This window comes from Rhinoderma darwinii, chromosome 2, assembly GCF_050947455.1.
Source record: "Rhinoderma darwinii isolate aRhiDar2 chromosome 2, aRhiDar2.hap1, whole genome shotgun sequence".
NCBI classification, from domain to species: Eukaryota; Metazoa; Chordata; class Amphibia; order Anura; family Rhinodermatidae; genus Rhinoderma; species Rhinoderma darwinii.
In genome coordinates, this window is record NC_134688.1 from 470831250 (window position 1) to 470857356 (window position 26107).

General features: G+C 43.9%; 1 protein-coding gene and 1 long non-coding RNA gene across 6 annotated transcripts in view; one reads left to right on the forward strand and one right to left on the reverse strand.

Moving 5' to 3' along the window:
• Positions 1–5025, reverse strand: part of ILDR1 (immunoglobulin like domain containing receptor 1) — a 39034-nt gene extending 34009 nt beyond the window's left edge. The window contains exon 1 of the mRNA XM_075854658.1: positions 4786–5025. Within this exon, the coding sequence (XP_075710773.1) occupies positions 4786–4825 (40 nt within the window). The 5' untranslated portion in view covers positions 4826–5025. The remainder of the gene's footprint in view (positions 1–4785) is intronic.
• The window catches only part of LOC142743675 (uncharacterized), a 30818-nt gene continuing 5688 nt past the window's right edge, over positions 978–26107 (forward strand). The window contains exons 1-3 of one of the 5 annotated variants that reach the window (XR_012881616.1): positions 978–1222; positions 21478–21705; positions 24090–24355. This is a non-coding gene — a long non-coding RNA (uncharacterized LOC142743675). Of the gene's footprint in view, positions 1223–1481; positions 1778–4746; positions 4889–21477; positions 21706–24089; positions 24356–26107 lie in introns of those variants that run through there. The other 4 variants (XR_012881615.1, XR_012881617.1, XR_012881613.1 and 1 more) reach the window with 4 other exon arrangements.

Genomic DNA, 26107 nt, shown 5'->3' on the forward strand with positions numbered 1-26107 from the left:
ACGTAATTCGGGCGTTTTTGCCCCGAATTACGTCTGAAAATAGCGCCTCAATAGCGCTGACAAACATCTGCCCATTGAAAGCAATGGGCAGACGTTTGTCTGTTCACACGAGGCGTATATTTACGCGCCGTTGTCAAATGACGGCGCGCAAATAGACGCCCGCGTCAAAGAAGTGACCTGTCACTTCTTTGGCCGTAATTGGAGCCGCTATTCATTGACTCCAATGAATAGCAGCGCTAATTACGGCCGTAATTGACGCGGCGTTCAAGCGCCTGCACATGCCGGTACGGCTGAAATTACGGGGATGTTTTCAGGCTGAAACATCCCCGTAATTTCAGCCGTTACGGACCCCCGCCGTGTGAACATACCCTAATACAGGATGTAACTCAGGATCAGTACAGGATAAGTAATGTAATATATGTACACAGTGACTCCACTAGCAGAATAGTGAGTGCAGCTCTGGAGTATAATACAGGATGTAACTCAGGATCAGTGCAGGATAAGGGAAGTACAGAGAGATCCTTTCATCCAGTATCAATATTCCAGCACAAAACGTCAAAAATTTGAGACCAAAATCTCTGATTTTCCTGTAATTTAGAAAGTCTGATAATCTGGCACCTATAAAAGTCCTTTTTATGCTGGTTTAAAATAATTTTATATGTAGTGATAATTATTAATCCGGGATGAAATAATCTATACATTTTATAAATTGCAGCGTATTTACCATACAGAACAGGGGGGGGGGGGGGGGTTTATCTGAAAAAGTTCTAAAATCAGAACAAGACGACAAGCAAAGAAAACCGAACACACGACGGTTAATAGGAATAAGTGATGGCAACAGGAGAGTCATGAAAAACTGAAAGCAAAACTGTCCTTGGTGCCCATAGCAACCAATCACAGCGCAGCTTTCATTTGTTATCTTTCGCTTGAAAAATGAAAACTGCTCTAGGATTGGTTACTATAGGCAACAAGGACAATTTTTAATCTCCCTTATTTATATAAACGTCCAATAATCTGGCACCCATCAGGTCCCGGGTGTTGCAGCCCCTCATTTCGTATTTATTCTACTCCCCAAAATGTTAAAAATGACAAATTCAACTCTGCTATATCTAATATACACTCCTGTCAATCACCCGCCCACGGCTCCGTGTTTATACAGTCACCTGAACTTTTTTCATCGTCGGAAAGAAAAGGCAAATCATTCCTTAGCCGCTTATCTCAGGTAAATATCGATAAGTAACTTTACTTTACCGGATAACGATAAGTCTGACTGATAAACACCGGACACGAAGCCAACGTCAATACGGAGGCCGAAGTTTATAATATATGTATATAAACTGACTGACCGCCATTCTAATACAACCAATATGGCTGCCATTTCATCTCCCACAGCACGCTCTACACAGCTTTCCTAGAGCGCTGAATGACAAGTTTATCTAGACGAGGAGAGGGGATTTTGTGGCTATTACTTCATATATAATCAGCTTTTCCGTTGCGAAACTGCTTAGCAACCACTGTGACGGCTGTAACGGCGGCCATATTGGTTATCACTCCGCTTTCCCAGAAGCAGCCATTAACCCCCAGATATGGGGTGAAGCCAAACGAAGATGGCCGATGTGTGGTGCAGCTCCGCAGGCTTGGCAACTGCAAATCGTATCATGTGACAACTAACGTGCCCGTGCAGCCATCATCGCGGAGTCATGAGGAGATCCAGCCAACGGATCCATAAAAAACACGGTGCCAAGAATTATCCAAAATCACCTCTACGTCTCCGAGGGTATTTTCACATGGGCTATTTTCAGATGTTTTTCAGGCCATGGGGTATGTTCACACGCAGTGTTTTCAGGCGTAATTCGGGCGTTTTACGCCTGAAAAAACGGCTCCATTACGTCTGCCAACATCTGCCCGTTGCTTGCAATGGGTCTTACGATGTTCTGTTCCCACGAGGTGTAATTTTACGCGTCGCTGTCAAAAGACGGTGCGTAAAAAGACGCCCGCGTCAAAGATGTGCATGTCGCTTCTTGGGACGTTTTTGGAGCCATTTTTCATTGACTCCATTGAAAAACAGCTCCAATTACGTCCGTAAAAGACGCCGCGAAAAACGCGAGTACTTGCAAAAACGTCTAAAATTCAGGAGCCGTTTTCGCCTGAAAACAGCTCCGTAATTTCAGACGTAACCGGCTGGTATATTGTACGGCAGATGGCGGGTAGTGAAGCGCCAATGTTAACAAGTGTGTTTCTATATTCTGGATTATCGGATGGTTTCCGGATTATCAAACGGATTTGAAATTAATTTCCTGATCGTTCCTCTACATCTTCCGCTTGTGAAATTATACATTATATTACCGTTTCTGTGCCGGATTGTCAGACTTTCTGGATTATCGGATGCGTTTTTGGCGCACCTAGGTTATAAAAAGGAGACCATCTCGCTCCCTTATTGATTTTCAAGAGATGCATTTTTTGGAACGCAATTTTTCCCTGGTCCGCTGCGTTATATACTTTTATCTGCACGAGGGGGGGGGGGGGCGCACAAAATGTTATGTTTCTAGGTGGTATAGAAAGTATGGTTGCCCTAGCAACCATTTTACAAGAAAATGATAGGAGATGAAAGCAAGCTCCTGATTGGTTGCCATGGGCAGCCCACTGTCATGGCTCCCGGTGTGCGTCTTATTCACGTGCTGCGATTAACCATGGACCGTTAAGACGCGATCAATCACCTGCTAAATACCGGGGTCATTAAATGTCACTTCCTGTCTGATAAGACGCCGCTCGTTAGAATTGGAGACGTGAAGTTCACGTGCCGCCATTACCATTCCTAAGGGCACGGACACGATTCACCGAGACTCATTACAGAAGATCCGTCATTAGGGTGACAGGGCGCTAGGATTCCTCCGAGCAGCGGAAATAATACACGTGTAGGACAACGTAAAGGGGAACCCCAGTAAGGATAAAGAAGCTTCCCATTGTAACTATTCATTAGGGAACCCCCACAGAATTTGACCAATCGCTGACTAGATATGTTCAGGATGTTGCCTAGGAACAGGTTGCACAGTATGCGGGTGACGACTCTCGACCCCCCCGGCTGCCACAGAGAAGACGGGAGTCACTTGTATTCTGTGGAGGGGGAGGAGCTGCACGTCGATGGCACAGGCCTAAAGATGGCCGCCAGTACCCACTGCTAGAATCAGGATTTAAGCGCACTGATGGGAAAGCTGGGTGACAATATTATCATCATTACAGCTCCCAGAGGTGATCACCCAGCTTTACCAGAGCCCTGAATGGCCATTTTCCCGAATTATACAGCAACACATTTCCCATGTCGCAGTTATGTCCAAGATTTTCTCTCATTGAATTCCTTCCAATGACTTTGTGACGTGGATGTCACCCAACTTTCCCAGAGTCCTGAATGTCTGCTTTATTACGTTCGTAAAGCCCACATAACCGTTCCTCGGTTCTATCTGACAATAAATACGGCGACCGTTACAGCTTCCAGAGGTTATCACCCAGCTTTCCCAGCGTCCTGAACGGCAGATCTGTCCAATTATGCAGCAATCCATTATGTTTTCTTTCCGGAGTCGATGAATTCTCTCCTTTCACCTGCCTGCGCAGCGCAGGACAGGGACGTAGCGCCGCCCGTTCCGTGATGTAACGTGGACACGGTGAATGAAAGCTCCTTTCATGGGGAATTCAGAAGAATACAACGTGTTCCTGTGTAAGAGCCGCGTCCCCCGCCCACGAGCGCGCCCCTCACATGACCCAGTGTATCCGAGCCCTCAACATAATCCGGCACCTGGCGGCTGTAGCACTACAAGGTCCAGCATGCTCTGACACGACTCAGACAGCGCGGACTCATCATATGAGAAAAACGTCCACAACCTTGAGGGGGAATTTTACGAAGACCGACCGGCGTCTAAAACTGAAGTGTCGTTTATTAACCCCTTCCCACCGCAGTCATTTTTCATTTTCGTTTTTCCCACCTTCCGAAAGCCATAACTTTTTTTGGAGCGGGAAGCGATGAGCTGTCAGAGGGAGCCGCCCCCTTTTTCTACCGGCTTAGGTACCACGGTATCTAAGGGGTTAACCTAGCTTGCTCTATGCTTTCCCTTCTGACACTACACGTACAGGAAGGGGTTAAGAGGTGCACTCATAATAAATTTGGCATCTTTGTCCGTGCGCCAGACACGAAGACGGATTTGCGCCATAATTTACGCCAATTTCTGGTAAATCGGGTTAACCCGCTAAACCCCGACAACTTTTTTTGCCATTTTTAAAAAGTGGGGAAAGGTACGCAATATTTTCTTACTTTTCTACGCCATAAAGCCTTGGATAAATTCCTCCCATAGTGTTTCAATATCTCTGCTTGCCGTCAGTGAATAGGAACACTATTGTTTATATCCAAAAGGCTGAACACCTGTACAATATTTATCACAAATGATGGTTTCACGCAACAGATTTTCACGCGGATTTCGGTGCGGAACTTTACACCGCTATTGAAAAACTCCAACCGCGGTTTTTACATGCGTTTGCAATGTTGTTGTTTTTGTGTTTTGTTTTTTTTAAATGTCGCAATTATGGGGAAAAATAAATACACCTTCATTATTTGCTGCTCTGTATAGGGTGAATGCACCTGATCCCCCAGAATTCCCTGCAGGTACAGGTGTCTCAGGAGAAGCCCCCGTCTACCTGACACCTGTCCTAGGTGTATCCGCGCATGCGCAGTGCTCTCACAGATCGCTGTACCCACAATCCCCCCCGGCAGCGACCCCCGGGAGCCCCCACACTGACCTGTGTACAGGCACCAGCACAGCAGCAGCCGCAAAGTCATGGCCGGAGCAGCTCCGCGGGCTTCCTGCTACTTGTAGTCCTCCTCAGAAGTCAGCGGCGTCAGGTATCGCCTCCTGCCCGGGATTATAACTCCATCAGGATCCTGCAGACGCCCGCAACCCCCATCAGTGACCCTGGGACACCCGAGAGTAGAACTTCACTGCCAGCCAGAAACCTGTTTCCCCTCCCCCCCAGCTACTGGCAAAGGGTGACACGGTGCCCCTCCCTGGCAGCAGCCCCGCCCCCTCCCGGCAACCTTCTCCAACCTGTTCTACATGGAGCTCTGCTGTGTGCAGAGCATTGCACCTGACTCCATCTCTTCCTGAAGAGAGAGCGGCAATGTTCTGCACAGACTGCGCCTCGTGACCTCCGGACACAGGAACCTGCAGAGCATTGCACCCCAATCGCCCTATTCAGACACCAATCTCTGCAGAGCATTGCATCTGACACCCCATTTTCCCTGACCAGACGCCACTCTCTGTAGAACATTGCAGCTAAGGGTATGTTCACACGGCCTATTTACGGACGTAATTCGGGCGTTTTTGCCCCGAATTACGTCTGAAAATAGCGCTGACAAACATCTGCCCATTGAAAGCAATGGGCAGACGTTCGTCTGTTCACACGAGGCGTATATTTACGCGCCGCTGTCAAATGACAGCGCGTAAATAGACGCCCGCGTAGAAGAAGTGACCTGTCACTTCTTTGGCCGTATTTGGAGCCGCTATTCATTGACTCCAATGAATAGCAGCGCTAATTACGGCCGTAATTGACGCGGCGTTCAAGCGCCTGCACATGCCGGTACGGCTGAATTTACGGGGATGTTTTCAGGCTGAAACATCCCCGTAATTTCAGCCGTTACGGACCCCCGCCGTGTGAACATACCCTAAGGGGGGGTCCGTAACGGCTGAAATTACGGGGATGTTTCAGCCTGAAAACATCCTCGTAATTTCAGCCGTACCGGCATGTGCAGGCGCTTGAACGCCGCGTCCATTACGGCCGTAATTAGCGCTGCTTTTCATTGGAGTCAATGAATAGCGGCTCCAATTACGGCCAAAGAAGTGACAGGTCACTTCTTCTACGCGGGCGTCTATTTACGCGCCGTCATTTGACAGCGGCGCGTAAATATACGCCTCGTGTGAACAGACAAACGTCTGCCCATTGCTTTCAATGGGCAGATGTTTGTCAGCGCTATTGAGGCGCTATTTTCGGGCGTAATTCGGGGCAAAAACGCCCGATTTACGTCCGTAATTAGGCCGTGGGAACATACCCTAAGAGTTCATGATGACTCCCTCACCAGACGGTAATCTCTGCAGAACATTGCAGCTGACACCCTAGGCTTCCCTATTCAGGCACAACTCTCTGCAGAACATTGCAGCTGACACATTGTGCCTCCCTGACCAGACATTACTGTCTGCAGAATATTGCAGCTTTGACACTAGACACTACTCTCTGCAGAACATTGCAGCTCACACCCCATGCCCCCTATCTAGACATCACTCTCTGCAGAACATTGCAGCTGACACCCCATGCCCCCTATCTAGACATCACTCTCTGCAGAACATTGCAGCTGCACCCCATGCCCCCTATCTAGACATCACTCTCTGCAGAACATTGCAGCTCACACCCCATGCCCCCTATCTAGACATCACTCTCTGCAGAACATTGCAGCTGCACCCCATGCCCCCTATCTAGACATCACTCTCTGCAGAACATTGCAGCTCACACCCCATGCCCCCTATTTAGACACCACTCTGCAGAACATTGCAGCTACACCCATTCCTCTCTATTCAGACACCACTCTCTGCAGAACATTGCATCTGGCACCCCATGCCCCCTATCTAGACACCACTCTCTGCAGAACATCGCAGCACACACCCATGTCTATCCCTTATTCTAGGCCCAGTGCTACATACAGATATTTACGGGGTCGGCTCCAGGTGGATGTAGGTCCTTGGGTGACAGTCCCTGTGCCCAGGTCTTCCCTGCCCCTGATAAGTGTAGATCATGTTTACCCCGTTTGTCATGGACCCCCCCCCCCAAAAGCACATGAGCCCTGACCCTGCGCGCGTTTCATTCATATTGATGTCCGCGGGTTTTGTTGCCGCCACAACTCCAGACGTGACTATGGATCCGGATCAGAGACGTCTCCTGTGCCCATCCCCCGTCCTACTTATTTCACTTGTCCCACACAAAACAAAAGACTGATCCACTGAATAGAGTAATGACCCCCCCCCCCCCCCTACACACCAATCATAGGGGGAGGGCAAGAAGTGCCCGTCCATTGTTCTAGAAGTCTTCAGAATCGCAGTTTTCCTTAATTTCCTTGTAATATTTCAAACCGATCTCCAGGAATTATTTAGGCTCCTCCCCTTTGTGCGCCGATCGCCTGATCATCTTCTCACCGGTGGTTTAGTTTCTTGTAGTTTATAATTATTCCTTCCGCATGCAATGAATTCCTGTTGAGCTTGTGTTTATACACAGCAGCCAATCTGAACAAGCAGAGCTGCAGTGTAAAGCATGGGGAAGTGACAGCAGCTGGAACTTGTGATGAGGCATTTAGACAGCAATTCTTTCTAGAAAATAAATGGCCAGGGAATATAAATTCTCAAATTTTCTTCTGTATGACCCAAATTACCAGCATAACGCGATATTAATCGTTCACGTGCTCGCCGAATGACCGCACTTTATAAACTACAACTCCCAGCATGCCCTGAGAGATGTCATTTTTCAGCAACCAGCGAGCCACAGGTTGGAGATCGCTCGTATAGTGAGCGAGAGTGAAGGGAAAAAACAAACCTTTCTTTTTAACCCTTTAGTGACCAGCCTACTTTTGGCCTTGATGTATGAGAGTGTATTAGGCCTCTGGCATACACTCAAGACAGACCTGTGGCTCCTGTCTAGGCACAATGCTGGCATAGAAACCATTGTGGCCCCGTGATCATGTCGTGGGGGTACCGATGGGTTGACAGAGGGAGCCCGCTCCCTCTGAAACGGCAGCATCTAAGGGGTTAAATGGCCAGGATCAGATGTAACTCTGATCCCAGCCGTTAGCATTGGAGCCCAATTGTCTTTAGACAGCCTGTCATCCGTGCCGAGCTTTCGACACAGCGCCATTAAAAGGTGGCGCTGGGCATAAGTACCCTTAACCCCTTCCCAACATCTGCCGTATATATACAGCGCATGTTGGGTGAGGGAGTATGAAGCCGTGTCATGGGCTGAGCCCGCTTCATAGAACGTACGTGTCGGCTGTATTCAATTGACTAAAAACAAGGGCGACTCTGTAACGTTCCAACGCCCCACCCCCTCGGTGGCGCGATCAGGGGGTGCCTTTTGTTGACTTATGGGTCCGCCATCTTTGTACTCTTATAAAGCCCCGCCTCCAGGAGAGCTTCATAGGAGACTGTCAGCATCACAATATACTGTTACATTAGTATCGCAGTATATCGTGCAAGCCATCCAGCGATCACTGGTTCAAAGCCCCTAGAGGGACAAGTAAAAAAACAGTAAAATTACGTGTTTTTTTAATAAGTAAAAAAAAAAAAAACGTTTTCCCATAAGTACAATGTAAAAATAAAATAAAAATTAAGACAACTGGTATCGACACATCCGTAAAACTCTGAACTGTTACGATATATCGTTATTTAGTCTGAACGCCGTAAAAAATAAAACCGTCAGAATTGCTGTTTTGTAGTCACTTCATCTCCCACAAAAATGTAAATAAAAAGTGATCAAAAAGTCTCATGTACCCCAAAATGGTACCAATATAAACTACAACTCGCTCCGCAAAATATAAGCCCTCATACCGCCAAATCGACGGAAAAATATAAAAGTGACAAAACACAAATTTTATTTTAAACAATCAGTTTCTTTGTAAGACATAATAAAATAAGGATATAAATTGGGTATCGCCGTCATCGTATTGACTGGTAGAATAAAGGTAACAGGCCGCACGGTGAACGGCGTCAAAACAAAACCACCCAAAAGATTGAGGAATCGTTTTTTTCCCTATTCCACCCCACATATATTATTTTACAGTAAATGGTGCTCTGAAAATCTACAACTCGTCCCGCTAAAAACAAGCCCTCATACGGCAATATTGATGGAAGAATAAAAAAGTTACGGCTTTTGGAAGGTGGGGAGGAAAAAACGAAAAGTGAAAATCCGAAAAATGGCTACGGCGGGAAGGGCAGTGGCGTAGCTATAGGGGTCGCAGTTGCGATCGGGCCCTTAAGCCTGGGGGGGCCCCCGTTGCCATACAGCATGCTGGTTAAATAAATTTTCTGTGCCGTGAAGCCGGCTCTTCCTGGTTACGGTCACATGGTATACTTAGTGTACCATGTGACCGTGACGTCACGTGACACGTCTTCCAGTCAGTGCAGTGGAAGAGCCGGTGCGGAGAACTCTAGGTGAGCTGCAGAGACTGTATTGTATTGTGTTGTGTTGTAATGTATTGTGTTGTATTGTGCTGTCTGTGTTTTGCGGTGGAGAGGGGGGGCCCGTTAAATTACAGCCCCCCTCCTCTCTCCACCGCAAACTGCACAATACAACACAATACATTACACACTGTGGGTCGCGTCCCCCTGGGGATTCATGTGAAGACCTCCGGGGGGATGCGAGTCACTCAGCGAGATCCCGGTTCCATTCAATGCTGGAGCAAGGAGCTGACGTCTCCTTGCTCCAGCGTTCACTGTGCCCTGAGCGGCTCAACGCAGGCAGGCGGGATGTAGCGACATAATCGGGCCTGCCTGCTCCGAGTCACTCATAGCGCGCACCGGAGGAAGCGAAAGATCCTCCACCCGGCGTCGGAACGGGGATAGGTAAGTAATTATGCTATTTTTCTATTATGCACATATGGGGGCATTATACTGTATGGGGGGGGGGGCTGATATGGCGGGGGGGCATTATACTGCATGGGTGGCTGATATGGCATGGGGGCTGATAAGATAGGGGGGAATTATACTGCATGGGGGGCTGATATGGGCGGCATTATACTGTATGGGGGGGGCTGATATGGCGGGGGGGGCTGATATGGGCGGCATTATACTGTATGTGGAGCTGATATGGGGGCATTATACTGTATGGAGAGCTGATATGGGGGAATTATACTGTATGGAGAGCTGATATGGGGGAATTATACTGTATGGAGAGCTGATATGGGGGCATTATTATACTGTATGGAGAGCAGATATGGGGGCATTATTATACTGTATAGGCGCAGCTATGTGGGGCAGTATACTGTAGGGGCTGATATGGGGGAATTATACTGTATGGGGAGCTGATATGGGGGCATTATACTGTATGGGGGGCATTATACTGTAGGGGCTGATATGGGGGGCATTATAATGTATGGGCAGTTATGGGGCATTATAATGTGTGGGGCAGCTATGGGAGCATTATACTGTGTGGGGGCATTATACTATGGGGGCTGTTTGGCAAGGCGTCTGGGCATAGGAGCGCGCAGGAGTCTGGTGATGGTGTTGTTGGGAGGGGTAGGGGGGCCCAAGCTGAATTCTTGCACCCAGGCCCATGAGCCTATAGCTACGCCCCTGGTGAAGGGGTTAACGACTAAACCCTGTGAAAAAAACTTCACATGTTGGAGCTCATAGGGTCAGTTCACACAGAGTTTTTTGGCACTGATTTTGACTCGGAAACTGCGTCGGAATCACTGCCAAAAATCTTCAGAACCCCCCCCCCCCCCCATTCAATGGGAGGCCTAGGCACTTTTTCTCCCGAATGGCTCTTGGCCACTTGCGGGAACAAAAAGCGCCATGTCCTTTCTTGCTGCAGTTTCCGCCTTTGACCTCCCATTGAATCAATGAGAATCAGAAAAAACCAGCGCTCGTTTCTGAGTCGTTTTTTCCCTGCGGTCCTTGCATTCGCTTCAATGGCTGTGGCCGAAAAAACACAGAAAAATAGGTACGGGGAGTTCAAAATTTGCCTCGAAATTCCTGAAGGAATTCGGAGACATTTTTTTTCCGCCTGCAAAAAAATCTGTGTGAACAGAGCCATAGAGGTGGAGCTCGTAATATTATAGAGAAAGACACATAATAATCCCTGTCGTAAAACGGAGACAATAATTCTTCTATATGATGAGCGGCTGTTAAGTGATGTGAGGAGCTTCATTTCCTTCATCCAAATTAAGTGAGACAGACGGCAGGAATTAATATTAAGATGTTCCTTAAAGGGAAGGTGTCACGAAAAAATTTTTTTTTATATGTTTTTGCTTTTAGTATGTTATTAAAATAAATGTTATTTATTTGTGTTTTACTTTTTTCTTTCTTTTACTTCTCTATGGGGGCTGCCATTTTTTTTTTTCATCTCTGTATGTGTCGATTAACGACGCAGAGATGGAATACGGCACATTATGTAATGATAGGGGTAGGGAAACGGACAAGTGAGCCCTAATTTACCCGCCACTCTGTCCCTGCCTACTTGCAACGACCCGCCCTAGGCGACGGGGTACAACTGGGCGGCGGTCCCTACGCTCAGTAAGTGCACGAGACAAACAGACAAGGGTACACAAGCTAAGGGAAATGGGGCAGTTGCCCACGGCAACACCGTGAGCAACAAGAGTGGTGAACGAGCCGAGTCAAACCAGGAGTGAACGAGGTACCAAACGCAGAGCAGGAGAGTAGTCAGAAAGCCAGGGTCAGTATGGAGCAGGATCAAATAGTAGAAGCTGTAGCTGGGCCAGGAAACCACACGAGAAGAATCACAAGCAAAGGAGGAACAGGAAAGGCAGGTATAAATAGACAGAGGGCGGGAGCTAGCTCCGTCTGGCCAGGCTGCGATAGGCTCTCCCACTCCTAAGCCTGCCATCCTGAGTGGTGGAAGATGGAGTCAGTCTCACAGACATAGACTCAGGTGCAGACTGATTACCTATGGGCGTATACACAGAAGTTGTGCCTGGCAGATCCTTTACACATACATCCCCATAGAGAATGCGAACGGGAGCCGTTCCATTCACTGCAGCGTACGCCATCTGTGTGGGAACTTATGATGTTACGAGGCTTGACTGTACTTCAGGACTTTCTGCAGTCTCTTGGGTTGCCCAACATATCCATTCCGAGGTGGACTTTCCTGAATGATTGGAGGCCAGTAGACCTTCGACCTCACACTAGACGACTTCTAAGAAGACCTTTGTGCTCTCAGTCACCAAGACAGGCTGCCATGATTGTGATCCCTCTCCTCTAGGTGGGAACATTTGAATGCCTAATAAATGTCCTTCTTTCTATACTCCAGTTTTTTAGCCCCTATGATTAGTCCAAGTTTCCAAAAAGTCTTGTATTCGTCAACATTTTAAACTTTTGGGGTTCGTGGCGCAGGCAGACGGTTTTGAGGGGTATAGGTGGATGACATTACTAATGCTGGCTTATAAAGAGGTTGGCCACTTTATATATAATGTTTTTTAAAAAGTGGATATATGGGACTAACTAAAATATTGTGTTTAGAAGTTCTTCCCCGTTTTATTTTATTATTTCCCCTTCATTTATTACTTTCATCTGCGCTTGCGCACCAGGAAACCGTGTGCAGTGCATTATAATAGGAGACTCTGATAGACGGGGTTGTGTCATGTGCTCGTAAAAACAAGTGCAAGTCACTTCTTGAGCCGTTTTTGGAGTCATTTTTCATTGACTCAATAGAAAAACATCTCCAAAAACGCAAGTTGCTTAACCCCTACCCGCACCAGGACGTAACTGTACGTCGTTGCGGGAAGTTACTTCCCGCACGAGGACGTACAGTTACTGAGTTAATCCCGGTGCACACTGTCGGCGACAGTGTGCACCGGGAACCAGGAGGTCAGCTGTCGCCGACAGCTGACACTCCCCTCTTGCCGGCCAGCGGTCCTTTGCCGCTGATTTCGGCGCATTAACCCCTTAAATTCGGCGATCGGGTGCAATCGCCGAATTTTAGGGGTTTCTAACATATCGGCAGACCCCCGTCTGAAATCGCGGGGTCTGCCGATAGTTAGTATGGCAAACGGAAGCCAAACAATGGCTTCCGGGTCTGCCATGGACAGAAGCCCATCAGGACCAACCTTCGGCTGGTCCTGATAGGCTTCCTGTCAGAGTGACAGAAAGTCACTGTGCCGTTCCCGATGCACACTGTCGGCGACAGTGTGCATCGGGAACTTGGAGATCAGCTGTCCCCGACAGCTGACACTCTCCAGTGTTGCCGATCAGCGGCTCATCGCCGCTGATTTCGGCAATTAACCCGTTACATGCGGGGCTCGATTGCGATCTCCGCATGTAGCGGGTTTGTAGCGCATCAGCAGCCCCCATGGAATCGTGGGGGCTTCTGATGCTTGTGATGGCACCCGGGGGCCAGACAACGGCCCCCAGGTCTGCCATGTATGTCAGCCTATGAGGATCAGCCTCTGTTGATCCTCGTAGACCAACTGTCAGAGTGACTGTGATGTCACACTGACAGTTGGAATACATTACACTACCTAGGTAGTGTAATGTATTCTAGCAGCGATCAGAGCTGCAGGTCAAAAAAAGAAAGTGTAAAAAGTAAAAGAAAAGTTAATAAACAAAAATATAAAGTGTAAAAAGTAAAAAAAAGTTAATAAATTTTTTTTATAAAAGTGTAAAAATAAAAGGTTTTGTTTTCCTATAATAAGTCATTTATTATAGGGAAAAAATGAAAACGTTAAAAAAAAAGTACACATATTTGGTATCGCCGCGTTCGTAACGACCCAATCTATGAAACTATAATGTTAATTTTTCCGCACGGTGAACGCCGCAAACAAAATAAACGGAAAACTGTCAGCATCGCTATTTTTTAGTCACCACCCCTCCCAAGATATAGAATAAAAAGTGATCAAAAAGTCGCATTTACCCCAAAATGGTACCAATAAAAACTACAACCCGTCCCGCAAAAAACAAGACCTCCCACAGCTTTTTTGACGAAAAAATAAAAACGTTACGGCTCAAAATAGCGTGTCCCAGAAAATAAATTATTTTATAGAAACTTAATTTTATTGTGCAAACGCTGCAAAACGTAAAAAAATCTATACACATATGGTATCGCCATAATCGTACCGACCGGCAGAATAAATTAAAACGTAATTTATTGCGCACGGTGAACGCTGTAATAAATAAAGAATTTAAAGCGCCAAAATCGCTGTTTTTTGGTCACCTTAGCTCTAAAAAAGATCCTGAGGGGCCAAAATCTCACTATACCCCTAGAAAAATTCCTTGAGGGGTGTAGATTCCAAAATGGGGTCACTTTTGGGGGGTTTACACTGTTTTGGTCCCTCCGGGGCGTTGCAAACCCGACATGGCACTGAAAACCAATCCAGCAAAATCTGCGCTCCAAAATCCAAAAGGCGCTCCTTCCCTCCTGAGCCCTGCTGTGGGTCCAAACATCAGTTTACGACCACATATGGGGTATTGCCGTAATCGGGAGAAATTGCTTTACAAATTTTGGGGTGCTTTTTCTCCTTTATTCCTTGTAAAAATGAAAAAATTCTATGTTTCCACAGAAAAATAGGTGATTTTCATCTTCACAGACTAATTCCACTAAATTCTGCAAAAAAACTGTGGGGTCAATATGCTATCTATACCCCTAGAAAAATGCCTTGAGGGGTGTAGTTTCCAAAATGGGGTCACTTTGGAGGGGTTTCGGCTGTTTAGGTACCACAAGACCGCCTCAAACCTGACATGGTGCCTAAAATATATTCCTAAAAAAAGGAGGCCCCGAAATCCACTAGCTGCTCCTTTGCTTCTGAGGCCTGTGTTTCAGTCCATTAGGACACTAGGGCCACATGTTGGATATTTCTAAAATCTGCAGAATATGGGCAATAAATATTGAGTTGCGTTTCCCTGGTAAAACCTTCTGTGTTACAGATTTTTTTTTATTACAAATGAATTTCGGCAAAAAAAATGAAATTTGTAAATTTCACCTCTACTTTGCCTTAATTCCTGTGAAACGCCTAAAGGGTTAAAATATTTTCTGAATGTGGTTTTGAATACCTTGAGGGGTGCAGTTTTCAAAATGGGGTGATTTATGGGGACTTTCTAATATATAAGGCCCTCAAAGCCACTTCAGAACTGAACTGGTCCCTGAAAAAATAGCCTTTTGAAATTTTATTGAAAATATGAGAAATTGCTGCTAAAGTTCTAAGCCTTGTAACGTCCTAGAAAAATAAAAGTACGTGAAAAAAAATGATGCAAACATAAAGTAGACATATAGGGGATGTTAACTAGTAACTATTTTGTGTGGTATTACTATCTGTTTCACAAGCAAATACATTTAAATTTAGAAAAATGCAAATTTTTGCAAATTTTTGCTAAAATTTGAAGTTTTTCACAAATAAATATTGAATTTATCGACCAAATTTTTTCACTAACATAAAGTACAATATGTCACGAGAAAACAATCTCAGAATCGCTTGGATAGGTAAAAGCATTCCGGAGTTATTACCACATAAAGTGACACATGTCAGATTTTAAAAAATAGGCTGTGTCCACAAGGCCAAAACAGGCTGTGTCCTAAAGGGGTTAAAAAAAAGGCTGAAAATCAGCGACTGTTTTCCCTTAAAAACAGCTCTGTATTTACAGACGTTTTTTTGTTAAGCGTGTGAACATAGCCTAACAATTTACAGAGTATATTGGCTAGAGGAAGCTTTTCTGGACTCGGAGGTCCATATTGCCACTCAGAGGCATAACACGGATCATCTGGTAATTCAGAATCTAGAACGTTTACTGACGTGGACCAACAACCCATAAATGTTAGCTAGAAAGATCAGTAGGGAGAAGAGGTACAGGATGCATTGCGTTTAAGCCTTCCGTATTATAGTAGTTATATTCTTGTATACAGGGGGCAGTATTATAGTAGTTATATTCTTGTATATAGGGTCAGTATTATAGTAGTTATATTCTTGTATATAGGGGCAGTATTATAGTAGTTATAGCCTTGTATATAGGAGGCAGTATTATAGTCGTTATATTCTTGTATATAGGGGGCAGTATTATAGTAGTTATATTCTTGTATATAGGGGCAGTATTATAGTAGTTATATACTTGTATATAGGGGGCTGTATTATAGTAGTTATATTCTTGTATATAGGGGCAGTATTATAGTAGTTATATTCTTGTATATAGGGGCAGTATTATAGTAGTTATATTCTTGTATATAGGGGCAGTATTATAGTAGTTATATTCTTGTATATAGGGGCAGTATTATAGTAGTTATATTCTTGTATATAGGGGCAGTATTAGAGTAGTTATATTCTTGTATATAGGGGCAGTATTATAGTAGTTATATTCTTGTATATAGGAGGCAGTATTATAGTAGTTATATTCTTGTATATAGAGGCAGTATTATAGTAGTTATATTCTTGTATATAGGAACAGTATTATAATAGTTATATTCTTGTATATAGAGGCAGTATTATAGTAGTTATATTCTTGTATATAGGGGGCAGCATTATAGTAGTTATATTCTTGTATATAGGAGCAGTATTATAGTAGTTATATTCTTGTATATAGGGGCAGTAATATAGTAGTTATATTCTTGTATATAGGGGGCAGTATTATAGTAGCTATATTCTTGTCCATAGAAGAGGATAGATGTGTGCTTGTGAGCTCCCTGTTAGGACTATGCATGGCTTCTGACCCAGGTGGAGGGGAGGGGTCCTGGGCTGATGATCCTGGGAAAGCCTAGAGTCTGGAGTTTGACCTGCAGCATGGAGATGGTGGAGGTGAAGATCTGGAAATGGTGGCTGGTGAGTCAACTGAATCTCATGATGTTGGTGAATTGTGCACAAAAATGACAAAGAAAAATATCTTTAAAATGGAAATGCAAGTTCGCAAGTTGAGAACTGAAATTAACCAAGAGACTGATCCAAAGGCAAAGCTGATGAAATGTGAGTGTCTGGATGTTTGCACACGTGAGCTGGTGATATTGAAGGAGAGATTGCAGAAAGAATCATGCACAGTCCCAAAATAAAGAACCGGGCAATAGAGAACAAAAGGGAGACCAGAGCTCAAACTGTGAAGAGAAAAAATATCATTGCAAAAAAAGACACTGACTATAATATTGTGGAGCAGGGAAACCCTGGAAGATATGAGTGTGCAGTGGCTGGAGGATCACATCTCTCATCATGTGTGGGGTCTGTGCAATCAGCCAACACAAATGCTGCTAAAGCTGCAGAGAAATGTGTGCCAGCTGACGAGGGGGTTAACTGCAGTAGACTTGATGTGCAGTACTGATGAAGTGAATGCGAGTGGCACTCCTGGGAGTGAGCAAGAAAGTGCCTCATGTCCTGATATTATAAGTGAGACCTCGCTCAGCGCGGTGATTGACAGTCTGATATCTGATGAACCAGCGGCACAGGCTGAGGCGGACATTGCAGACCCTGTTCTGGAGGTTCAGCCGTCCGCAGTGTCAATGAATGGAGTGCAGGTTACACAGCGATCAGGAGCAGACACAGGAGGATCTGCAGTACAATCAGCTGAGGAGAGGTCCAGTCCTGACCCACCTGCTGACAGACCTCAGTACAGGAGACTGTTCTCCAGCGTCACAAGACCGACTAACCCCACACCTCAGAGGAGGAACGCGGTCAGAATCAGGTACTCAGGACCAGAGGAAAACCTCCCCTCCAGACTTCACATTGGGAAAGTTTTGTTGAAGGAGTTTATGAAGTTTAAAGCTTCTGAGGTGTTCGCTCTGATCCACGTTCCCTCCAGCAGGAATTATGACATTAGTTTCAAGCTGCAATATAGTCTAGATTTGTTCTGGAGTATTTATAACGATACAAAGGAGCACGCGATGTGGGAGCATCTACATGTCATCCAGCTGACTAAACCCCAGGTAGTCACCGCCACCGTCCTGTTCCAGTCTGAGGTGGTGGCTCTGGCAGATTTGCAGCACTGGTTGAGCAGATATTGTGAGGTGAAGAGACTGCCAACAAAGATCTATGATGAGGAGGAGCTCTGGAATGGAGGATATTCTGCCAAGATCCAGCTGTTTCAGGAGAATGGAGTGACCAGACAGCTGCCGCACTACTTCTACCTGGGCTCGGAGAGAGGCGTATGTTACTACCCTGGTCAACCACGACTGTGCCATAGATGTGGGGGCAGACACCTGGCATTCAACTGTTCCCGTATTAAGTGCTCACTATGTGGTCAGTTTGGGCACGTGAAGGACGATTGTACAGGACCTGTCATCTGTAACCTGTGCTTAGGACCTGGACATACATTCCGGGAGTGTCCACATGCAGAGCATAATAAGGAGGAGACCTTTAAAGAAGCCATGGAGGAAGACCATGAGGATGTCTCCATATGTGTAGATACAACCCCAGAACCTGGAGGTCCCAGTGATGATGTGAGCCGAAGTACCAGAGACCCTGCTCCAGAGACGAATGTACCACCTGTGGATGCTGCACAAGTGTCACCAGCCACTGAAAATAGAGGTCATGCTAAAAGCAAAATATCCAGTCACTCTGTCACCAAAACATCTAAACATCTGCCCAACACCAGTAAGGAACCAGCTGATCCAGCCGCAGTGACCAGTAAGGAACCAGCTGATCCAGCCGCAGCGACCAGTAAAAAACCAGCTGGGCCAGCCGCAGCGACCAGTAAAAAACCAGCTGATCCAGCCGCAGTGACCAGTAAGGAACCAGCTGATCCAGCCGCAGCGACCAGTATCGATGAGGAGGGATTTCAGACGGTTAAAAGGATAAGTAAAACAGATAATTCTTCTAGGAAAAAAATCACTGCTGCAAAGAAATCACCGGAGTCTCCAGTGCTGGCGATAACTGGGGGACGTTACTGTGCGCTGGGAGAAGATGACCAGGAAGAAGAAGCAGAGATGGAGCAAGTCTGCTCACACAACCCAGATGACGAACCTCAGGATGAAGATGCTGACCCCCCAATGTACACCAAAAGATGGGGTGTTACAGGACATAGCAGTGGAAGAAGGAAAAAAAGTAGGAAAGACATGTAACCAGGATGAGGCTGAAAATCGCCTCCTATTAATGTGAACAGTGTGAAGAATAGGAGCAGGCGGCAGGCGATATTCCAGCGTCTGTCTGGCGACAAAACCAATGTCATCTTTATACAAGAGACAAATCTACAGAGTAATGTCCCTGCAGTGTCCCTGCAGTCACCACATCTAGTGGGACAGTGAAACTCTCAGCTGCTGTATGGAGACTTCTACCCCAAACTCCGTTTATATCATAGAGGTTCACTATATGCCATCATTGTGGTGACCGTGTACCCTCTGTGGTGTGCGCGATGCTGCCCGGTTATCAATAAAGAAGAACTCTCCTGTAATACTGTCTAGAATAATATCATGAAAAATAGTTGAAACAATCTATACTGGAGCAATATTCATATATTATGGCTTGTTTAATGATTGTGATGTTATTAAGAGACAAATGTTTATTTTCTTTATCTGTTATGAGTGTATTGCAAAGGTATTGTAATAATTTGTTGCAAGTTTTCAAATAAAAAAGATAATTATAGTAGTTATATTCTTGTATATAGGGGCAGTATTATTGTAGTTATATTCTTGTATATAGGAGCAGTATTATAGTAGTTATATTCTTGTATATAGGAGCAGTATTATAGTAGTTATATTCTTGTATATAGGAGCAGTATTATAGTAGTTATATTCTTGTATATAGGGGCAGTATTATAGTAGTTATATTCTTGTATATAGGAGCAGTATTATAGTAGTTATATTCTTGTATATAGGAGCAGTATTATAGTAGTTATATTCTTGTATATAGGAGCAGTATTATAGTGGTTATATTCTTGTATATAGGGGGCAGTATTATAGTAGTTATATTCTTGTATATAGGGGCAGTATTATAGTAGTTATATTCTTGTATATAGGAGCAGTATTATAGTAGTTATATTCTTGTATATAGGGACAGTATTATAGTAGTTATATTCTTGTATATAGGGGCAGTATTATAGTAGTTATATTCTTGTACGTAGGGGCAGTATTATAGTAGTTATATTCTTGTATATAGGGGGCAGTATTGTAGTAGTTATATTCTTGTATATAGGAGCAGTATTATAGTAGTTATATTCTTGTATATAGGGAGCAGTATTATAGTAGTTATATTCTTGTATATAGGGGGCAGTATTATAGTAGTTATATTCTTGTTTATAGGGCAGTATTATAGTAGTTATATTCTTGTTTATAGGGCAGTATTATAGTAGTTATATTCTTATACATAGGGGGCAGTATTATAGTAGTTATATTCTTGTACATAGGGGCAGTATTATAGTAGTTATATTCTTGTATATAGGGGCAGTATTATAGTAGTTATATTCTTGTATATAGGGGCAGTATTATAGTAGTTATATTCTTGTATATAGGAGCAGTATTATAGTGGTTATATTCTTGTACATAGGAGGTAGTATTATAGTAGTTATATTCTTGTATATAGGGGCAGTATTATAGTAGTTATATTCTTGTATATAGGAGCAGTATTATAGTAGTTATAATCCTGTATATAGAGGGCAGTATTATAGTAGTTATATTCTTGTATATAGGAGCAGTGTTATAGTAGTTATATTCTTGTATATAGGGGCAGTATTATAGTAACTATATTCTTGTACATAGGGGCAGTATTATAGTAGTTATATTCGTGTATATAGGAGCAGTATTATGGTAGTTATATTCTTGTATATAGGAGCAGTATTATAGTAGTTATATTCTTGTATATAGGGGACAGTATTATAGTAGTTATATTCTTGTATATAGGAGCAGTATTATAGTAGTTATATTCTTGTATATAGGGGCAGTATTATAGTCGTTATATTCTTGTACATAGGAGGCAGTATTATAGTAGTTATATTCTTGTATATAGGAGCAGTATTATAGTAGTTATATTCTTGTTTATAGGGCAGTATTATAGTAGTTATATTCTTGTATATAGGAGCAGTATTATAGTAATCATATTCTTGTATATAGAAGCAGTATTATAGTAGTTATATTCTTGTATATAGGGGGCAGTATTATAGTATTTATATTCTTGTATATAGAGGGCAGTATTATAGTAGTTATATTCTTGTATATAGGGGCAGTATTATAGTAGTTATATTCTTGTATATAGGGGCAGTATTATAGTAGTTATATTCTTGTATATAGGTGGCAGTATTATAGTAGTTATATTCTTGTATATAGGGGCAGTATTATAGTAGTTATATTCTTGTATATAGGGGCAGTATTATAGTCGTTATATTCTTGTATATAGGGTGCAGTATTATAGTAGTTATATTCTTGTATATAGGGGCAGTATTATAGTCGTTCTATTCTTGTATATAGGGCACAGTATTATAGTAGTTATATTCTTGTATATATGACAGTATTATAGTAGTTATATTCTTGTATATAGGAAGCAGTATTATAGTAGTTATATACTTGTATATAGGGGGCAGTATTATAGTAGTTATATTCTTGTATATAGGGGGCAGTATTATAGTAGTTATATTCTTGTATATAGGAGGCAGTATTATAGTAGTTATATTCTTGTACATAGGGGCAGTATTATAGTAGTTATATTCTTTTTTAATAGGGATTCATATAATAATGGTTATATTCCTTCACAGTATAACTTTTGTAAGCTAGAATTGTGCTCACAGAATTTCACTTCCCTTCCCCCACTCCTTTTGGTAATTTTCATCCAAGGTGAATTGCTGAAAATACTGAACAAGGTCAACGCTGAGCAAAGGTGAAATCTAAGCTGAGGAAAAATGGAATGAAAAAAATAGCAAACACAGTTCTTGACAGAATCAAATATTTTTATTTTTTTTTTCTATCTAAACGTGAAAACACATGTGTGAACACTTGACCCTAATACTTTTTCCAGGATATATTTACAGGAGTCCAGGAAGTTTATAATTGAGGAGTTGTTTGGTAAGTTCCTCGTAATGTAGAGCTGGTGATCACTAATGATTTCTAATAGCATAAAACTATTAATACCATTGACATTACTAGTTTAATTGGCTTCTGCCAGCATAGGGCAGCATAAGTCTTCTGTGTTGAAACAAGGAAGGGTTAAGTGTGGGCTCATCTATTACAGAGGTCCTGTGGGCACTGTAGGTGTAGCGCCCATGGCCGCAGGCCGTCGGGTTTACTCACCTGTTGACGCCCGCAGCCATGGATCAGTGAGCGCTGGCTCGCATCTCCTTCCTAGTAGACGCCAACGCTCACTTCCGCTCCGGTCCGCTGTGAAAAATCATCATCAACTACACATGATTTCCTGGACTATAAGAGGGGTCCTGCCCTTCTGATCCTTGCCTGAGCGTTGTTAATGTATCCCAAGTCTGTCTTGCAAATGGTCCCTTAGTGTTTCCCGTTCCAGTTGTTACCCGTGCCCTGTTACCCGTATCCCGTGCTGTGTTCTCGTTTCTGAGCCTCCTAGTGTTGGAGTCGTGCCCTACTGCACCTGCTGTCGTTTGCCACGTCCAGTGTCTTCTGCCACGTCCAGTGTCGTCTGCCACGTCTAGTACTGTCCGTCACGTCCAGCGCAACCTGCTTTACCTACCTCCATCCGTGCTGAAGCCACTGTCATGACTAGTTCAGATACCCGTGTGTTACAAACTGCTATAGACTTTTGGATAGACTGTGACTAGGCCAGCTGCCTCTCCGCTACAGCGGAGCGGCCTAGTGGGTCCACATACCCTGTGATCGAAACAGTAGGCACTAAATGGGTACTGGATAGCCTTTTTATCTGAGTAATGTATGACACCCTTTGGCCATATTTATTTTGCCCTACTAATGAGCACAGTATGGATCTATGTGGGCACTTTTTGTTTCTTTGTGGGCATCATTTGGCAATACAATGACACAGCTTAGCTCCTCGTGTGCAAGTTATGGCACTTTCTTTGCACTGATTGTCACTATGTAAGGAAAGCATGACACTGTGTGTGTTTTGTTTTATATGGGCATTGCATGACACTAATACTGCATAGAATGGCACTCTGAGCAATGTCGTAGGCACTATGTATCTGGGCAATGAATGGCACTAACCCTGCATTCTGTGTATAGTATGTGTGCATTGAATGCCGTAGATGGGTGCTGTGTGGCACTCGCTGGGCACTATATATCTGGACATTGTATAGTATTATAAATCCACAGAATATATAGCGCTATGACAGTAAAAATACATAAGTAGAAATATTGTCATTTCCAGGACAGAGCCCTTTAATATTTTTTTCTGTTGGGCACACTAGGACAATCTGTCTACCACCTGTCACCCTGCTGTAATACGGTGCCCCGGGTCTTACAGTTACTTTGATGGATAGCAACTTAAACCTTCACACTCGAGACAAGTCCTCCATGGCTTTGCAAATTATGTCCAATTTAATGACAGATAAAGTCTGCATATTAGTCATACAGGGAGCGATCAGCAGGGTAGGAGACGGAAGATCCTGTTACGTTACAAATGGAAAATATTTCTAAATGTTCAATCTAAAGGCCGGCAAACAGAAGAAAATGAATCCACCATAAGACCCTAGAACATGCCTCCCCACCGTACCATTTTCTGAAAGATTGTAAAAAGGGTTTCACAGGGTACAGGGCTTATGTAAATGTGCCACAAAATGGGCATTTCTGGGAGGTTTTGTGGGTCATGCCGCGAATTGGTATTTAAATGTTGGGAGGGGAGATCTGCCTTAGAACATTAGAATAGACCTAAAATAGCTGCTGTCCTGATCGATAGCCGGCTATATCTTAGTTCACATTCTATAGATATCTACAGTATATATGTCTGGGTGTATGTAATATAGAGGAGGTAGGTGCTATGGGGGTGGAAGACAAGCAAAGTTTGGTTCCATGCCCCATTTCGTAGGTGGTATGGCTCTTGGCATGACTCCTGTTGTCTACATTTACCACAATGTTAGCCAACAAGGTTGGTGGAGAACAGGCCAAAGGTTGATTCTGCTCTTGTCTTCTACAAGGGTTGAGTAGGACACATCAAGGGGGCCAGTGTTGTGTCATGGACCAGCACATGAAGCTGAACCCATCTGACCAAAATTATTGATGATATCACTCGAAAGACTAGGCGTACTCTAGTTCACACTTTCAGACAATGAAAGCACAAAAAAAAATCAGGTGGTATCATAGTTTTTTTAACCTATCTGCTGTTCCATCCATCTACCACGGAAAATGTTGACTGGGATAAGTTCTATTGGCTTCAGAGGCTTAATTTGAAGCTCCTGGGTCCCAATGAAAAATTTGTAGTGGAGCCGTCATCTGCCATGTGCCATTTATAATACTGATGTCCTCTTATGTGACAGGAACCTTTGGGCCCCTTCAAGCATCAAGTCCCATGTGCGACTGCCATGTCCACATATACTATAGCTACACCCCTGATTGGACTTGTCCAGGAATGTCTACTGGAAGGACACACGACTTGCCATGTACATTCGTGAAGAAAACTGCCCAGGCTAGGAGCAGATTGATTGTGTAGCCCGTTGACAAGCATCATGGGCCCAAATTTCAGGACTATGAAAAATACATTGAGGGATACAGAATCCAGGGATATCACTGCACGAGGCATCAGGTATCTCACTATTCCTAGTTAATTGACAAAATGAGTCTTACTAAAATATATACTGCCTCCGTGCAAGTGGGCCCTAGACACTAAAAATTGGCCATGATCTCCAAACATCTCGACATGCATTTATTAAAGGATTTTTTTCTTTAAGAAGCAAACGTCTGCAGAAGACCACCTCTTTGAGAAGACCACCCCTGATCTATACCAGATTTTTCTGTGACATTTTCTCAGTTCCCTTATATCCATTGTATATTGGCCTCCTCGTTGAGAAGACAGCCCCTCTTGACGACCATTTTTCACTACAATTTTGGATGATCGTCTCAAAGAGGTTTTACTGTATTTTACTTATTTTTTCCAGAAGTCTTTCCAAATTACAAATTTGCATTCTCCAAAGATAGTTGTGACTGTTGATAAATATTTATTGGGGAGTCCTTGAGGTGAAGAGGAGCAAGATGGAGAAGATGCCACCAGTCTTCATCCTTTTAGCTCAATAGATATCCAGGGTTAATGAGTTGATAAGAATGGTGGTCCTCACAGCTAAAGTTGGGTTTGGGTTCCTTGCGCCTACCAGAGAAGATAATTTGGAGGGGGCATCCTCCAGCTATGTAAAACATGCGCTCGTCCACTTTTAATTTTATTTTTGCTGTAAATTTTTCCATAAGAAGTAGACCCTAGTGAAGAGTGATTGTCTCCAAATCCACATGGGGTTGTCTTCTGCTGGAGCTTTGGGGGCACATTTTTGTGGAAGAAGCTGGGCCAACTGGAGGATACTCTGGTGGGCCAGTCCAACCCTGTTCACAGCCTCCATGTAAGATCTGACTATTACTTGGGTGAAGTTCCAAAATACAAGTGAGCACTTGGCCGTCCTTTCTCCTCAAAGAGCTTGTGTACGGTTTGGAGCCACCAAGTCAATATGAAAATACTTACAAAAATGTATATTATTTTTTCCATCGCTGTTCTATGCCCTCTTTGGTTTCTTATTTTCATTGTATTTCCATATATTTAAAAAAAAAATCTGAATGTTTTTTCTTATTTCAAGAAGGTAAATTTACCAAGTGGCATAAGCTTAAATATCGACACTTCTAGGGCCCCATATAAAAAAAACCTGGGTTCAATGATTATATCTTATTGGTAGGTCTAAGCGCCAGCGTTGATGTTTGGCCAATGAAATTTTATTTTCTGCTATTATTACATTGGGTTGTAGGGCACTGAGGATTTGCGGCACTAATTGGGGACACATCCTCCACACATTGTTATCTCTTCAGTATCTGCGCTCACACCGGCCGTCTGTGCATTAATAATGTGCATATGGTGCACGATCCAGACTTCTACACGAGGCTCCTCACTCATTACTGGGGGAATTACAGATGGCGTCCAACAAGTTAGATAATCAATTTCTAATGTGGCCTGCTCCCCGCACCTACTTTGGGATTACCAGAGCAGCTGTGATCATCCTAAAAGACGCTTCAAATATAGTTTATGAAAGTAAATGCTGTAATAGAAAGATCTGTTCTGTTACACGAGAGTCGAGAACATATGAAAATTGGTGGGAAAAAGACACAATGCAAAATGTTCTATAAAAAAAAGGAGAAAAACTTTGTCTTAAAGGGGAAGCTTCATGTCATTTTGAGCTACTTATATCCACTCCAGCCCATTAAAATTAATCCCGCCCCCTTTTCCCTGCCTTCTTGTGCAGCCTCCCCTGTGCTATGATAGCTGTAGCGGACCGCGCATTCGCTGGTCCCGCCGCATCCCTTG